The 15,433-nt window shown below is 32.2% G+C and overlaps 1 protein-coding gene across 1 annotated transcript in view; it reads right to left on the reverse strand.

Moving 5' to 3' along the window:
- The window catches only part of LOC115877300 (discoidin domain-containing receptor tyrosine kinase B-like), a 288,039-nt gene that overhangs the window by 12,913 nt on the left and 259,693 nt on the right, over window positions 1-15,433 (reverse strand). The window contains exon 6 of the mRNA XM_030893435.1: window positions 1,996-2,213. Coding sequence (XP_030749295.1) covers window positions 1,996-2,213 — 218 coding nt within the window. The remainder of the gene's footprint in view (window positions 1-1,995; window positions 2,214-15,433) is intronic.

Raw genomic sequence — 15,433 nt, forward strand, 5'->3', positions numbered from 1 at the left:
TATGCCCCTAATGGAACTCGAAAACATATTTTTCCAGCAAGACGACGCGACGCACCGCCTTTGAACGCTGAAGTTATCCGCAAATTTTTGCAGCCAATTTCAAGAATAATTGAATAGCTAACCAAGATCCCAGCCGTTAGCCGTCGAGGCCGCCTGACTTAGTGCCCATGGATCTAATTCTATGGATATATTTGCGGAAGAATAAAGGTTCCTTATTATTCCGTATAATCTAGACAAGAATTAGAAATACTGAGAAGTTATGAGAGGGTATCTTTCACCCCCACTTAGTTAATGAATTCCGCGAGAAATGTTCAAAAACTGCCCCGTCTTTCCATAACAGAAGACGGTCGATATGTCGAACACCTGTAGCAAAATCTCATGTCTTGGTTTGCTATTTATTTTTATTGTTATTAGATATAGTTTAAATGTGTTGATGTTGGTTAAATATATTTTATTTGTTATTAAATTCTGCATCTCTCATAGCAAATATTATTTTCGTTTTAATTGATGCTCACAACTAATTTTTTTTTGCATTACAGCCGGTGCCGTTCAAAGCCTACTTATTTAAAGCGGGCGAATTTTTATATACTCTATATCTCGAAGAGGAATCGAGCAAAATATCAAGTGTGTTATATTTTTGGAAAGGTAATATTAAATTCTTTTCAATAAATTAAAAATATACAGGGTGTCCCATATAAAAAATCAAATTTTCTGTTGATAATTCTTAAATTATTAATTTAAAAAAAATTATACTTAAACAATTAAATTCTACGTAAAAAGATGCTTTGGAAACGTTTTCATAAAAATACAAAATTTTCCATAGCAAAAAAGTTACAGCGATTTGTTAAAAATGCATATTTTTGAAAAACACCCCGTAACTCCGAAACGGTAACAGATGTTGATGTGCGGTTTTCACCATCATGTTTTTGATGAAAATTGAGCTCCAGACACCGATATTAGTTTTCGTCTATTTCCTATAGAAAAGGGTGTTTCCATTTAAAAGCGTCGAAATTGACCCACCCTGTACATTACTTTTCAGAATTAAGTCTTGTGGTGACTTTCAAGCCAGAGAAATAAACCTTATTAAAATATTTGATTGCTTCCTTCAATGTATACAGGGGTATCAAAAATTGCTTGCCTATTTTAAATACATATTTATTTTGTAAAATAATTTTAAAAAACACATTTTTTGAAATTAAAATTAGAAAAATTAAAACTTTTATATGAATTTCTCTATTAATAAATTTCATAGACTTGGTTATCAAACCGTGTTCCCGTAGATTACTTAAATACCTACAAATTTTCTAAAAAAAAATAAAAATTGACACATTTTTTGAATACAACAAAATAATATTAACTAAACAAAACTAGAAAACGTCATTTTTACTACATCACAAGCAAATTAAAATTAATACGTAGCCATGAGTCATAATTCAGGATTTCTCTAGTGGTGCCTAGCAGTACCTAGGGGGGGGGGGGCCCAGCACCCCCGGACATCCATGTAGTTACGCCAATGCTTGTAGATATACTGGATTTTCTAATAACTATGTCAAAGAACTATGTCAAAGAACTATGTCTAATAACTATGTCAAATAACAGGTGTAAACTAATAGATCGTGAAATAACAATTCGTCTCTCACAGCACTGCCTTGGGATGTGCAGTTGGAATCTGCGCAATCCAGTTTACAGAACATTCCGGAGACTTTGTCGTCACGAAATTTTATCAGGTTTTGGATTGAGACGATTGATTGACGTTTTTGATTAAGACGCTGATATTTTTTGTTCTCTAGAGTACAACAGAGAATTAAGTAACAATTTGCTGAAAATGGTTTTAGAATTTTACTGTTTTTGTTGTCAAAACTAGAATATATCGATGCTAGATCATCATACGAATGCATAAACAACAGTCGGAATTTTTTGGTGTGTAACTATTTTGTGATGTAACATTGAAACTGTTCGACAATAAAATGAGTAAGACGTTGCTAGGTAACTTACCCAAAATCATAGAATTCCCAATTAGCACCTCTTTTATCACCCTGCGGCATGGTGTAACTAACCAGACCATCGGTCCATCTGCAACCGTACAATTCCACCCGCATACATACAGTTCTTTTGTGGAAACTGTACGGGTAGAATCGGATTTTGCTCGCCCATAACGGAGGATCCAGTTGTCGTTTGGCTTCGAGATAGGGGTTGATGTTGCCTTGTATCACCTGTAATAAATAGCATTGGTTTAAAATACAAATACAAGCAGGGGCGTAGATAGGTGTATGCTATGGGGGTGGTACTATGATTAAGTCGCAAAAAAATCACCGTCGGAATTTTTTTGTCGAATTAAAACGACAGCGATTTTTTTGTCTTCAAAAATATATAAAAACATAACACAAAAATTAAAATATAGATTTGTAAATAACATAAACAAAAATGAAACAACGACGTTTATTAGTTAATTTTCTATAAACTATAAATAAAAACTCTAAACTATCAAAAAAAACTATAAAAAACTATAAACTATAAATAAAACTACAAAACAAAATCAAGTTTTCTAGTACGCTGTTTGGAAAACCTATCAATAACAGCATCAACATTTTTTTCAATATCTTTATGGATATTGATTAGAGTTAACCCCACTAATCTGTCCTGGCAAATAAGAACTTTGTGTGCTTTTAATTAGGTCGAACATATTATAAACGATAAATCAACATAATTAAAAGCATACAAAGTGTTCTTATATGTCGGATATTAATTAAAAAAAATCCTTTCATAGTCAATGACTATTTCAATTCTCGTATCTCGTCAAGCGTCAGGGGGGGGTACTGTCCCCCAGTACCCCCCCCCCCTTATCTACGCCCTTGAATACAAGTATAATTCACATCAATCTTTCAGGAATTAATAAAAGAAAGAGAAGTTTTAATTAATTCGTCAATTCGTTACCGTTATGATAAATACTTAAATAGACATATACGGGCTATAATAATCTAATTTATTTATTTCGGAGATATTCGCTTTTGAATGCTACAGTAACGATTTACAGCAATTTTAGCATTGATTTTGGGTCCTCATCAACACACTTTTTCATCATTCATTTCAACATTCTTTCTGATATTTTCCTCACTAAAAAAAGTTGAAACCTTCAGCCGTTTTTGGGTTAAATGAAATAATATTTCCACTTATTATATAACTTTTAACCGTGCTGAACATTAAGAAGTAACATACTCTATATTCGGACCAACTAAAAAACTATAGCGTCTATTTTTAAAAGAAGAAAAAAAAGTCTAAAAGAGTTGACGGCAGTGATGATGATGACGATGATGAAAGCGTTCGCCACCAGATGGCTCGGCGTCTTCGATGACACACGTCCGGAAAGTCATATTTCATCTGCGTATTTTTGTTTGTTTTGAATCTCCGACGCTCGCCGGCTGCTTTGGTCCAGGCGCAGCTTCAGGGGAAAGGAAAACTAATAGATGGATATTTTCGTTTGATTTTTATGACGGGTTCCTTATTAATTAATAACAGATTGACGGCCGAGGCTATTTTAGCGCTGATTATGTTTATACAGGTCGAGGTAAATATGACTAAAGTGTATACCTTAGGCAGATTGTTTATTCGAAAATTTGAGGATAACTACGGAGTGATCAATAATGATTGAATTAGTTGGTTATTTTGAATTTGATCGTTTGGTTGGTAATGGGTTGGTAGCAACCCAAAAACTGTAAATTAAAGATTACTTTTTGAACAGAGTTACCTAATGGGGTAATGCTAAAAAATTGAAATTTCTGTATACAGGGTGGTTCGAACTGTATTCCGGAAACTTATCTGGCAGCATATCCTGCAGATAAAAATAAGTAAAAAAGTACGTATAAATGTATGTCCTAAAATGCTTAGTTTCAGAGATACAGGGTGTAGAAGTTTCATTTTTATTTCAATTTTTTCCAAATAATTTCTGAAGTAAGGTCAAAATTTGGATGAAAATTGGTGTCTGGAAGATTTTTGACGTGAGAAATTTGATTTTGATGTCAATATGACTCCTATTTGTAGAGGGTGCCACCTACATGTGTTTTAACTGCTTTGAAGAGTAATAACTTTTCGTCCGTACCTGTATAAAACTACAGAGTAAAAAAAATTACATTTTCATAACTTTTTACGTAAAAAATGTGTCTTGGTAAAAATCGCTACGAGCAACCGTTCTCAAAATATTTAGAATGGAACTAGTCAATACATGTCATTATTGACAAAAAATAAACACATGTTGAGTTATTTGACTGAAATAATAAATTTTTATTTTTTTAAATTAATCATAATTTTTTCTGCGAAAAAAATGATAACTAAACAGTTTTTGTTGAACTTTTGACACAAAAACATTTCAAATTTATGATTTCAGTCTAAGAACTATTTAGTCAACATGTTTAAGTTATGTCAATGATGACAGGTATTGATAATTTCGATTCCAAATATCTCGGGAACCATTACTCGTAGCGACTTTTACCAAGAGACCTTTTTTACGTAAAAAAAGTCGTAAATGTATTTTTTTCTACTCAGTAATTTTAAACAGGTATGGACAAAAAGTTATTACTCTTCAAACCAGTTAAAAAATAAGTAGGTGACGCCCTCTACAAGTAGGAGTCATATTGACATGAATATCAAATTTCTCATGTCAAAAAACTCCCATACCCCAATTTTCATCCAAATATTGACGTTTCTTCATAAATTATTTGGAAAAAATCGAAATAAAAATGAAACTTCTACACCCTCTATCTCCGAAAGTAAACATTTTAGGACATACATTTGTACGAACTTTTTTACTAATTTTAATCTGCAGAATATGCTGCCGAAGTTTCCGGAATACAATTTGGACCACCCTGTATATAGATATATTTTCAATATAACCAGTTATAATATGTACTCTTTATCACAGAAAATTAAGATTCTTACAGGGATGTCAAAAGTGCCCTGAGTTGGTTTCAGAAAAGGATGGTATGGTTGTGCTCAGATTTTGAAGCAATGTTTATCTCTTCGCACCTTCACTTTCCATTTATTACTGTATCATAGAATTTCAAATTATTTTTTATTTCTATTTTTGCAATGGAATAACTTTATATCAAAAAATCTGAATTTTATTTCCGACAAAAATAAACAAATTTAAATCATGACATTTTTCTGCGATATTGTTTATTCGAATATTACTATTAAAATTGCCAATTTAATCTTGGATCGACTCGTCCAATAATTCCAGCTGGATACACACCGACGGAAACAAAACAGATTTTCATTTAAATCTATTTTATCAATTATATCGTTTTCGGTGACAGCGGATATGACGAAAAAAGTGCTAATTTCGTTTAATATTAATTGACTAATTTTAATTACTTTTTTTTATTGGAATTAATAACATATTTTTTTAGGGTTAATAAAATAAAAAAGTATAGGTAAATAATAAGATAAATAAAAATAGATAAATGTTTTGAAATATAAAATATAATTAAATATAGTCCTGAGTTTGCGGTTGGTTCTTTCTGAAACATTGCTGGAAATCTTAGTATTTTAATAAAACATGCTATACAGGGTCCGTCAATAATGCGTCGGGCATCAGTAGCTCTTAGAATAAAAAACTTGGGATTTTTGGTTAAGTGCAGACCTAAACTATATACTAGGATGTATTTCAGGAAAATATTTTAACTTCTATGGGGTAGCTTAAAACAGTGTGAGTAGATCGGGATAAATTTTTTTAATTGGAACACCCTGTATATTATTGTATCACTTATTCACCGATCATCTAAATACCCTCTAGAAGGTACTTCTAGAAGACTCACAAACTTCAAATTTTTGTTAGAGCTTAGCTTATAAAGGAAAAAAATGAAAAACCTCGAAATTTCATTTTTCATTAAATGAAAAATAAAGATTATTAAGTCAATTAGTTTTGATTGATTTGGGTTTCACCTTTTTTAGTGATTCTCTGTTTTATTTTGACCGTTTTGAATGATTTATTTGTTGATATTCTTTTGAAAAATATATTAGGTATTATATTCGAGAAAAAAGGAGGATGTCCTACAAAATGAAATGATATCCCATCAAGAACATACAATGTTAAAAATCACACTTTGTGAGATGTCAATTTGCTATCAACATTTTATAGTGAACGTGTCAATAAAACATCTTTATTTCTATATTAATTCTACAGGGTGAGTCTTAAATAAGGGCAAATATTTTCAGAGCTTGTAAATCTCGATAAAAGAAGCCAACTCTTTACCGTTTTTCAAATAAGTCTGATAACCAAATAAGTCTGAATAACCTAGATATTTTACTTTCCAAAAAAATGATCTTTCGCTTAAATTTTGAGAACTGCTACATAGATCTTTTCTGGGTTTTCTTTTTTGTAAATTTAATCTACTACCATGTTGCCATATTATTTAATTTTAAATTTTCAATTTTTTTTTAAATTTCAAATTTTTACGAAAATCAGGCATAAGGCAGAATATGCATTCGCCGTTGTTTCTCAGCTTCAGCCTACTGAGATGTTCGTTGAGGAGACAGTGTCCTGTTTGGTTCGGTTGCTCTAAGACACTCGAAAAAGTTCCTCAGAAATTACGACCGAAAAAAATCAAAGGTTTTACTTAAATCAAGGAAAACCTTTGATTTTTTTCGGTCGTAATTTCTGAGGAACTTTTTCGAGTGTCTTAGAGCGTTGGAGAGGACACCCATTCCAAGTTACGGATGGAACAAAGGATGGAGTCTTTCAGATTCTTCAGTTCCGCTTTCAGTTGGTTCCCGTTTGGAAAACAGAACGGTTCTATTCCAGTTAGTGAAAAAACTTATTTAAAACTCACCCTGTATAATAACGTAATTTGGATGGGATTAGTTTTTCAAAAACTATTATAAACTGCTAATTTGTTAAGTATATTTTATAAAAAAAATATTTACCATATATTTAAGTATACGAAAATAAAGGAACATAAAAAAATCACACTTGAACTTAATTGTAACTGATGAAAATGTACATACAGAGAAACCATGATATTGAAATTCAGAAAATTTGGCAACTTGAGAACATAGTAAACTTTCTAAAGCTGTCTGTTAAAAATAAAAGGTATAAGACAAATTCTTTCAATTATTCTCCTTTTAATTGATTTACATAACCGTCAGATGTATGTGGCAGAAATAAGGATCTGTTTAATGTAGGTATGCTTGTTTCGGCTGGTCCAACTCCCACGACCAGCGTTGCCTAATTGGACGAAAAATAAAAGGAAAAAGACACATAAAAAATAACGATGCACCTCGCCCTATTACGGATTCCGCGTTCTGGTGCGTGATGCCAGTTGACTTTAATGAGCCTTGTTGCCAATTGCTCGTTTTTTTTTGGGACGGGCCGTATGCCAGAATTCCTACCACACGGCAAGAAATTTTAAGATTTTGTTTTCAGATTTAATAAAAAACTTAAAAGTTAATGAGGATCTAATAAGAATGCCTAACATTATCTATCAACATTAATCGTAGGATCTTTTTGTCAAGTTCCATTACGCACTGTCATGATCTGTCAAATGTCACATTTACTAGTATCAACTGTATTTTTTTAATTTGAACATCCAGATATTATAAATTAATTAAAGACCATAGTTTTCAATGACATGAGTTTAAAAAAATATATATCACATATGCCTTTAATTTAAAGGAGATTTATTTAAATTCGATAAAAATGTGTCAAAGTTGTATATTACCGTAAGATTATGTCCAACTTGTTGCCAATAATATATCGTATGATCGAGAATGAAACGGTGTCCAGTTGGCTGGGAAATGACGATCGATGACATCTCCCATATAAATTTAGATATAAAATGACAGCGATCTTTATTTCATAGCCATCGCTGACAACGTTTTTTTTTCGCGTCTCAAAAGTGGCTCATTTTTATAACTTTAATTATTTTTTCAGAAAAAATAAGAAATTTGGTATATTAGTATATGACATAAATCAGGATTGATTGACGTATTCAATCAATTCTTTTCGGTCACTTCCTGTTTCACCGGAAATGACTACAACTTTTGATTTTTAAATGACACCTTTACTATTTTTTACTACATTTGATAGAAAATGACCTTCTGAATAGAATGGCATAGCATATGTCAACTTTTGACATTTGAAATTTAAAAAAATAGCATTTTAAATTTTAATTTAGCGTGTCATGGCCATAAATGTAACGACAATTTGGTTCAAAATACCAAGTGTATGGTACCAAATTATTAGTAAAAAAATTATTTTTCCAAATGTGTTAATGAGCCACCCTCGTTCCATTTGAAAGATTGAGGTATGATTAAATATACGATTTAGGCATTTTTTAACCGACCAGGAAACACGAAAAACATTAGACGATCAAATCAATTTTTCTAAGACTCCTTGATTAAAGTATAGTGTTTTAACATAGTCATGGCACTGAAAAGAGCAGGTTCAATTTTAAAATACCATTTTTTACTAAGCGAGAATGTGAAAAGTTGACATATGATATGTCAATCTATTCAGTGTCATTTTCTATCGAATAAAGTAAAAAAAATACCGAGGGTGCCATTTAAAAATCAAAAGTTGTAGTAATTTCCGTTGAAACCGGAAGTGGCCGAAAACAAATGAAAACCTCAATCAATCCTAATTTATGTCATATACTAGCAAATCTTGCTTTTTTTATCTGAAAAAATAAAAAAGTTATAGGGGGTGAGTCACTTTTGAGACGCACTCGGTATTTTATCATATTTTCAAAAATATATACAGGGTGAGTATTAAATGAGTGCAAATATTTTTTGTGCTGTTCGGAATCGAAAAAAGAAACATATACAGGGAGAGTTTCCTATGGGCATCTCGGAAACTACTGGAGATTAGAAAGTCGGTTAAATGGGGAAAGAATTGCACTTTTAAGGAACCATAAATATGCGCTTTTCAGATTTTTGAAAAAGTTCATGGCTTACTAGATATTTCGAAAAAAAAACAAATTTTGGCTATTTTTAAAATTGTTTCTAATTGCATTATAATCTATTTTAGACAAAAAGTTTTCAGATAAAGGTTGTAGATAATCACATTTCTAATGAGTTTGTGTTCTCCGATTTTTTCTTAAGTCTGTCATTTTTGACATATGACACAAATATATAGGTTTTTTTTTAAAATGGAAACCATAGTTGGCCATGACTTCATAAAAATGTCCGAGTTTATTTTGAAACCTTCCAAAAAAATACTTTTTTGCTTAAATTTTGAGAACCACTGGATCGTTTTGGGGATTTCTTTCTTGGTAATTTAATCTACCACCAATGTTGCCATATTATCAAGAAATTATGGATTTTAACTAAAAAATAAAAAAGTTTACATGTTTTTCCAAAAATTCAAAATTTAAATTTTCCCCTGTTTCTGGGTCGAAATATACTACCCTTAAAAATATAAAAAAAATTTAATACTCACCCTTTATAATAAATAAAATATTTAAACTATAAAAAAGTGGTGTATCTTCTATAGTAACATTTTTTCCCAGTGTACAAAATCATCCCGAATTAAAGACCGTCAACTTGCGGTGGCTATGGGCGACTCGCTGCGGTCAGAATTAGCACGGTTTGTATCACTTTGAAGTGCATTTTTCGGTTAATTTTATGTTTCCGACGCCTGAAACATCGTATCCTGTAATTTTAATGATCGTTGCGTGTTACCGCACCAAACCAGACCCGAACAAAAGAAAAATAAGCACCAAATGATTGATAGGGACCTTTGACTTGGTGGTGTCACCCTTAGTGGTGTGGCCATGAAAAAAAATATTTTATTGCAGTTAAACTTGATTCGCAGAATTGTGCTGCATACTAAAGCTTCGTTCAGAAGCTGGCAATTAGTGGAATAAATTAGTGGTTTCAATTAGCGTAGAAGTTAGTTCCTTTAATTTCAATGTAAGCATTCAGAACGTCCAAGTTAGTGGTAGACATTTTCAATTAGTAGAAAAAGTTATCAAACTTTTAAAGTTCCCACTAATTATACTTACAAAATTTGCGAAAAATGTGATTTTGGCCTTTGATTATCTTCCGTCAAGTGAAATTGTGGTTAGAAATCAAAAGTTGATTGTTTTATAAGCCAAATATTAGGCTTTCTCTATGGATACGACTGACTAACTCAAACTATTCTAGGATATTCTATTAATCTTCTATTATCAGGTGGTAGCTCTGCTATAAAAAATATTAAGTTGCCACATTTATTTACTCATTTCCTGACACTGTCATCAGTGGCGTAGGTAACCAAGGGCCCTGGGGCAAATTAAAAAATGGGGCCCCACTGCTATGTAAACTGATTAGGTTTTATTAAGTAAATGTGAAATATACAAATACTTTAAAAATTAACGGTGGAGACCATGTAAATATTGAATAAATATTAATAATAATATATAAATAATAAATTTGATGGTGGTTGGTAAAAAACGACACGTCAGTTGAAAATCTAATAAAATTTATAATTCCACTTGTATAGCAAGAAAAATAGCAATTTGAATTGAAATTTATATTGTCATATCTTTTTTGAATAGAGTCAGTAAAAAATAAAAAAAAATCGAGATTATTCTAGAACAAGAGACCTTTGTTACATAGAAATGTGGCTCACTGTTGTGTGGGACACCGTGTGTACTATAAATATACATAGGTAGGCCTAATTTCATATGTACGTGAATATGAATATGTCATTTGACGGTGGAGACCATGAACGATCTCCTGCCCGCGGTACCTACTGCAGGTGACTTGCATTTTTTCACGATATTTCGCGTTATACAATGAGCTGTAGCCAAAATCTATAGATTTGACATGATTTATTGACTTAACGGACATCAATATGAGTGGTAAAATCAAATAAAATTGAACCACTATATTAACCAGTACAAAAAAGTTTATTGACATTAGCTTTTACTTACTCCTGATACAGGATTAATTTTTTAACCGTTCTCGAAAAAAAAATCTTAACTCGAATTCACAATAAAACGCACATCGATGAATAATAAAACGCACATATCACTATCCGTCAAAATGACAACACTGCCAGCCTACAGAAAGAATTTAGGGGAATTCCCTGGGCATAACTTTTGAATTTCTCTCAACTGAGTTGTCATGACTAAAGTGGGATTGCAACCTGTCATATTTATTTTGAAAATGGGAGAAATTTCCAAAAGTTCAGTTCGATTGAGATTTCTGGTAAGGATTCGAGGGCCCCCTGAGCTTGAGGGCCCCGGGGCAGTGCCCCGCCTAGCCCCTAGGTAGCTACGCCACTGACTGTCATTCGTTTTGACACTTTAGTTTTGTATTACGAGTTTTTGGTTTAAATAAATAGTGTTGTGATACTTTAAGCTTAAAAATGTTTACTAGCAGATCTTGCAGTTGAACATTGTTCTTTTTAGAACTTCTTTTAGTGCGAAGTGGTACAAGATACCTTAATAGCCGTAAACAACTCATCGCAACCTTATTAGAATATTTTGAACGGGAAAGCTGTAGTAATGACCATGTATGTCCGTTAGGTGCTATTAAGGAGGTGAGTTTTGTTGATGTAAATATTAGCTATTTATATATTTATAATTAATTTATTTTTGTTTCCTAAAATACTATTTTGATTAAAAGAAAATATTTAAAAGTGGGCAACACTGTGCGGGTCGGTTGAGAAAAGAAGTTAAAAATCCAGGTCTGGCGTATTTAAAAGAATAAATTTGATGGTGGTTGCTAAAAAACTACACGTCAGTTGAAAATCTAATAAAATTTATAATTCCACTTGTATAGCAAGAAAAATAGCAATTTGAATTGAAATTTATATTGTCATATCTTTTTTGAATAGAGTCAGTAAAAAAATGAAAAAAAAAAAATCGAGATTATTCTAGAACAAGAGACCTTCGTTACATAGAAATGTGGCTCACTGTTGTGTGGGACACCGTGTGTACTATAAATATACATAGGTAGGCCTAATATCATATGTACGTGAATATGAATATGTCATTTAACGGTGGAGACCATGAACGATCTCCTGCCCGCGGTATACCTACTGCAGGTGACTTGCATTTTTTCACGATATTTCGCGTTATACAATGAGCTGTAGCCAAAATCTATAGATTTGACATGATTTATTGACTTAACGGACATCAATATGAGTGGTAAAATCAAATAAAATTGAACCACTATATTAACCAGTACAAAAAAGTTTATTGACATTAGCTTTTACTTACTCCTGATACAGGATTAATTTTTTAACAGTTCTCGAAAAAAAAATCTTAACTCGAATTCACAATAAAACGCACATCGATGAATAATAAAACGCACATATCACTATCCGTCAAAATGACAACACTGCCAGCCTACAGAAAGAATTTAGGGGAATTCCCTGGGCATAACTTTTGAATTTCTCTCAACTGAGTTGTCATGATTAAAGTGGGATTGCAACCTGTCATATTTATTTTGAAAATGGGAGAAATTTCCAAAAGTTCAGTTCGATCGAGATTTCTGGTAAGGATTCGAGGGCCCCCTGAGCTTGAGGGCCCCGGGTAGAGGTGGGCCAGTCTGCGATTTTTGTGGAGCTGCTACGCTCTGCGACTGCTCCAATAAAAGCACTGTGACAAGTAGCAGCGATTTTTCGGAGCAATTAACCTATAAATTAAAAATGTAGTTTTATAGGTTAATTGCTCCGAAAAATCGCACTCGGTGTTCGGCACCGTTCGTTGCATTTACTAAAAAAGTACAGGACTATAGGTGTGATTATGATAGGCAACATCATCGTCTAGTTTTTATTTATTTATATCGTATGATCGAAAAAACGGCGTCAGCGATAGCTATGAAATGAAGATTGCTGGCATTTTATATGTAAAATTTATGGGGAATGTTATCGATTGTCATTTCCAAGCCAACTGGACGCCGTTTTTTATTTCGATCAGTAGTGGCGATTTTAACGTCTGTGCAATCGGGGTAAGTCACCGACGGGCCCCAAGCCTCCCGGGCCCTTGCGAACAAGATTCGAACTTTTCCGAACTACGGGCCCCTAGAGCTCTTAAAATCGCGGCTGTACGGTACTATACTGATGTCTTAGTTTGATAGATGTTGCTATATTTTTTTAGTCTATTCAGAAGAATTTGAGTGTTTCTAAGTACCAAGCACTTTGCTATAAATATCTTAAAGAGTCTGTTCATTTTCACAGAGTGGTGGCCCATGGTAAAAACTTAATGTTATATTCAATTCAAAGTCGAAACTGTCAAAAAAATCTTTATTAGTGACCGGTTTCGGCTATTTAGCCATCATCAGACCTTAAAAATAGATATAAATAATAAAACTTATATGAATGTATAAGATCAAATAAAAGATTTAGGATATACAACAAAACACAGATACAAAATTAACTAACAAATAAACATACTAACAAGTTAAAAATTACCTTTGTCAAAAACATCTGTTTGTGATTAATATATAATACATAAATATCTTATTTAGATTCATGAAAGAAAAAGCGAACGCTGCTACGTTTCCCGTTCCCAAACTCCCAACAGCTCCAGTACACAGAATATACTCAATATACTATGCTCCAGTCGACTGCGACCTGCGACGACTGTGACTGGAACAGTCTGACCGGGCGACGGGGCTAGGAGCATTTTCAGAATTTACACTATTGCCTGCTATTGCTCCTATTGCTACTCACGAGCGCAGATGTCCTAAACTTGTAAACTGCTCCGAAATGTCACTGCGATTTTCTTGGAACTGGAGCAGTCACATACTGCGACGTTGGTGGAGCTGTGACAAAGTAGCGGACTGCGATTTCACAACCCACCTCTAGCCCCGGGGCAGTGCCCCGCCTAGCGCCTAGGTAGCTGCGCCACTGACTGTCATTCGTTTTGACACTTTAGTTTTGTATTACGAGTTTTTGGTTTAAATAAATAGTGTTGTGATACTTTAAGCTTAAAAATGTTTACTAGCAGATCTTGCAGTTGAACATTGTTCTTTTTAGAACTTCTTTTAGTGCGAAGTGGTACAAGATACCTTAATAGCCGTAAACAACTCATCGCAACCTTATTAGAATATTTTGAACGGGAAAGCTGTAGTAATGACCATGTATGTCCGTTAGGTGCTGTTAAGGAGGTAAGTTTTGTTGATGTAAATATTAGCTATTTATATATTTATAATTAATTTATTTTTGTTTTCTAAAATACTATTTTGATTAAAAGAAAATATGTAAAAGTGGGCAACACTGTGCGGGTCGGTTGAGAAAAGAAGTTAAAAATCCAGGTCTGGCGTATTTAAAAGAATAAATTTGATGGTGGTTGCTAAAAAACGACACGTCAGTTGAAAATCTAATAAAATTTATAATTCCACTTGTATAGTAAGAAAAATAGCAATTTGAATTGAAATTTATATTGTCATATCTTTTTTGAATAGAGTCAGTAAAAAAATGAAAAAAAAAATCGAGATTATTCTAGAACAAGAGACCGTCGTTACATAGAAATGTGGCTCACTGTTGTGTGGGACACCGTGTGTACTATAAATATACATAGGTAGGCCTAATTTCATATGTACGTGAATATGAATATTTCGAAAAATAAAATTAGGAAAATTTCAAAGTAAATCACGTGGGAAACTGATCGCTATCTGGTTACGTTCAGATATTTTGTATATTGTTGTTTTTGTTTAAGTTAATTGGGTAACCTTAGTAGGTTATTAAATCTAATCATATTATATAGCTTCTTTGTATTCTAGGCTGTATTCTTTTTCTGTAATTTGTATTTTATTAGAACAGTAATGTGGGCTGTTGAATTGCTAACGAAGAAAATTTTGTGTGTAATTATTTTTTTATATTTCTTATTTCATAATGTTTCTGACGCAGACAATTTTGTGTGTAATTATTTTTTTATATTTCTTGTTTCTTAATGTTTCTGACGAAGACAATTTTGTGTGTAATTATTTTTTTTATATTTCTTATTTCTTAATGTTTCTGGTAATGATGGAGGTGCACAGGGTAGGTCAAATTGGACGCTTTTAAAGGGAAATTCTCTTTTCTATAGGAGATAGACGAAAACTAATATCGATGTTTGGAGCTCAATTTTTATTAAAAACATGATGGTGAAAACCGCAGATCGATATCTGTTACCGTTTCGGAGTTACGGGGTGTTTTTTAAAAATGTGCATTTTTAACAAATCGCTGTAACTTTTTTGATATTGAAAATTTTGTATTTTTATGAAAACATTTCCAAAGCACTTTTTAATAGAATTTAATGGTTTAAAAATAATTTTTTTTAGAAATAATAATTTAAGGGTTATTAACAGAAAAATTGATTTTTTTTATTTGGGACTCCCTGTATATTTTCAATTAACTGAAAAGGATTTAAAATTACCTTTCCAAAAATATAGCACATTTGATATTTTGTTATAGTATAATAATAATTTAAGGGTTATTAACAGAAAAATTGATTTTTTTTATTTG

This window comes from Sitophilus oryzae, unplaced genomic scaffold (genome assembly GCF_002938485.1).
Source record: "Sitophilus oryzae breed Bouriz unplaced genomic scaffold, Soryzae_2.0 scaffold_1443_pilon_pilon, whole genome shotgun sequence".
Taxonomy (NCBI): Eukaryota; Metazoa; Arthropoda; class Insecta; order Coleoptera; family Curculionidae; genus Sitophilus; species Sitophilus oryzae.